At 57.6% G+C, this 1630-nt stretch overlaps 1 protein-coding gene across 1 annotated transcript in view; it reads left to right on the top strand.

Annotated features, from left to right (window-relative positions):
• Positions 1-1630, top strand: part of ARHGAP1 (Rho GTPase activating protein 1) — a 32459-nt gene that overhangs the window by 4983 nt on the left and 25846 nt on the right. The window contains exons 2-3 of the mRNA XM_006157787.3: positions 554-723; positions 894-989. Of these exons, the coding sequence (XP_006157849.1) occupies positions 591-723; positions 894-989 (229 nt within the window). The 5' untranslated portion in view covers positions 554-590. The remainder of the gene's footprint in view (positions 1-553; positions 724-893; positions 990-1630) is intronic.

Here is a 1630-nt window from a genome sequence, read left to right as displayed (position 1 = left end):
GAGAAGGGAGCTTGAAGGGTAAAGAGTGGGGGCACCAAGGCCTTTGCAGAAGTTACGGGAGGGAAAGGGTGAGGCCAGACAGCGGCACAGCGGTGAGATATGACGGACACTGCGAGGCTGACCCCGAGGGGAGGTTCCAGGGTCACCTCCAGAGACCTCCTAGAGTGTACCCAGCACACATGTGCCTGTGGTCTGGGACTGGCTGAGACTGGGGTGTTGCCACATCAAGACCTGTGGCGGTGCAGTCTCTCTGTCTCTCACTCATGGAAGAAATGATTAAATAAACTTAAGAAAAACAAAGGGTGTGGGCCAGCTGGTGGCTTGGTGTTAAGGTGGATGGGTCCCACATGGCTGACTGTGCAGTTCGGGGCTCAGACCTGTTGACTTGAAACACGCACTGGACGTGTGGGCAAAATCCCAGGAGAATGGAGAGCAGCAGGGCTAGCCCCCGGGGTGGCTTTCTCACTTTCCTTCTCACGTGCCCTGTGGCAAATTGTTTATAAAAGGGTGAAAAATGGGCGTTGCTGACCTAACCCTCCCTGCCCCCTCCTAGGCTTCTCTCCAGTTCGGCAGTAGTGGACAAACTGGCCATGGATCCACTCTCAGAGCTGCAGGACGACCTGACTTTGGATGACACCAGCCAGGCTCTGAACCAGCTGAAGCTTGCCTCCATCGATGAGAAGAACTGGCCCTCAGATGAAATGCCGGATTTCCCCAAGTCAGGTAGGCATGGCTAAGGGCAGCCTTAGCGAGAGACCCCAGCAGGGCAGGGTGGGACAGATGGGCCAGCCCCAGGGGCCAGCCGGGAGCTCATCAGGGGAGGCAAAGAGAAATATCCCAGGGACTGTGCGTACCAGCCCCGAGTTACGCCCTGACGCTATTGTGTCCCCCAGATGACTCCAAAAGCAGCTCCCCAGAGCCTGTCACACACCTGAAGTGGGATGACCCTTACTACGACATCGCCAGGCACCAGATTGTGGAGGTGGCAGGTGAGCACGCCCGCACTGTACCTTTCTCCTCCAGTCTGCACTCCTGGCTTAAAGAAGCCAGCCCCTCACACCTGGGGAAGGGGGACACACCTGGCACCTGATCCCTGATCCCTGACAGGGACCATTCTTGGAAAGCACGGGCTTGATTGTGATCCCCTCCCCCCAGCGTTTTCGCCTGCAGCCGCTTCCTGGCCTGACCCCACTGTATCCATTTGCAGATGCTATGCAGGAGGCGGTATAGCCTAGTGGCTTTGGAGTCAGGAGATTCCTGACCACTCTCACCTTCACTGGGTCACTGAGAAGGTTACGGTAATGAATGTCCGTCAGGGCCCAGCCCAGAGCTAGAATGTCATTGGCCCTGCTAAGTGACTTCTCCTGTCCTGCACTCCATTCTCCTGCCTTTCCTTGCCCTGATGGCAGCTTTTCCACCCCAGCAGGTACTGGGGAGGAGGGGGAGGCCAGTCCCTCCTGGGAAACCCAGCCTTCAAGGGAGGCTGGAATGAGCAAGGCCTCCTTCCAGAAGTGAAGGGCCGCATGGCTCCCGGAACATTCCTGGCAGACGTGCTGCCTGCTGATACTGGATGTGGAACCCCCAGGCATCTCTGCCTCAGGAGGCTCCCTCTAACTGGTCAAAAGGCGCA

This window comes from Tupaia chinensis, unplaced genomic scaffold (assembly GCF_000334495.1).
Source record: "Tupaia chinensis unplaced genomic scaffold, TupChi_1.0 Scaffold000561_1, whole genome shotgun sequence".
NCBI lineage: Eukaryota > Metazoa > Chordata > Mammalia > Scandentia > Tupaiidae > Tupaia > Tupaia belangeri.
Note: the sequence above shows the minus strand (reverse complement) of the source record. Positions and strands in the feature narration are given on the sequence as shown.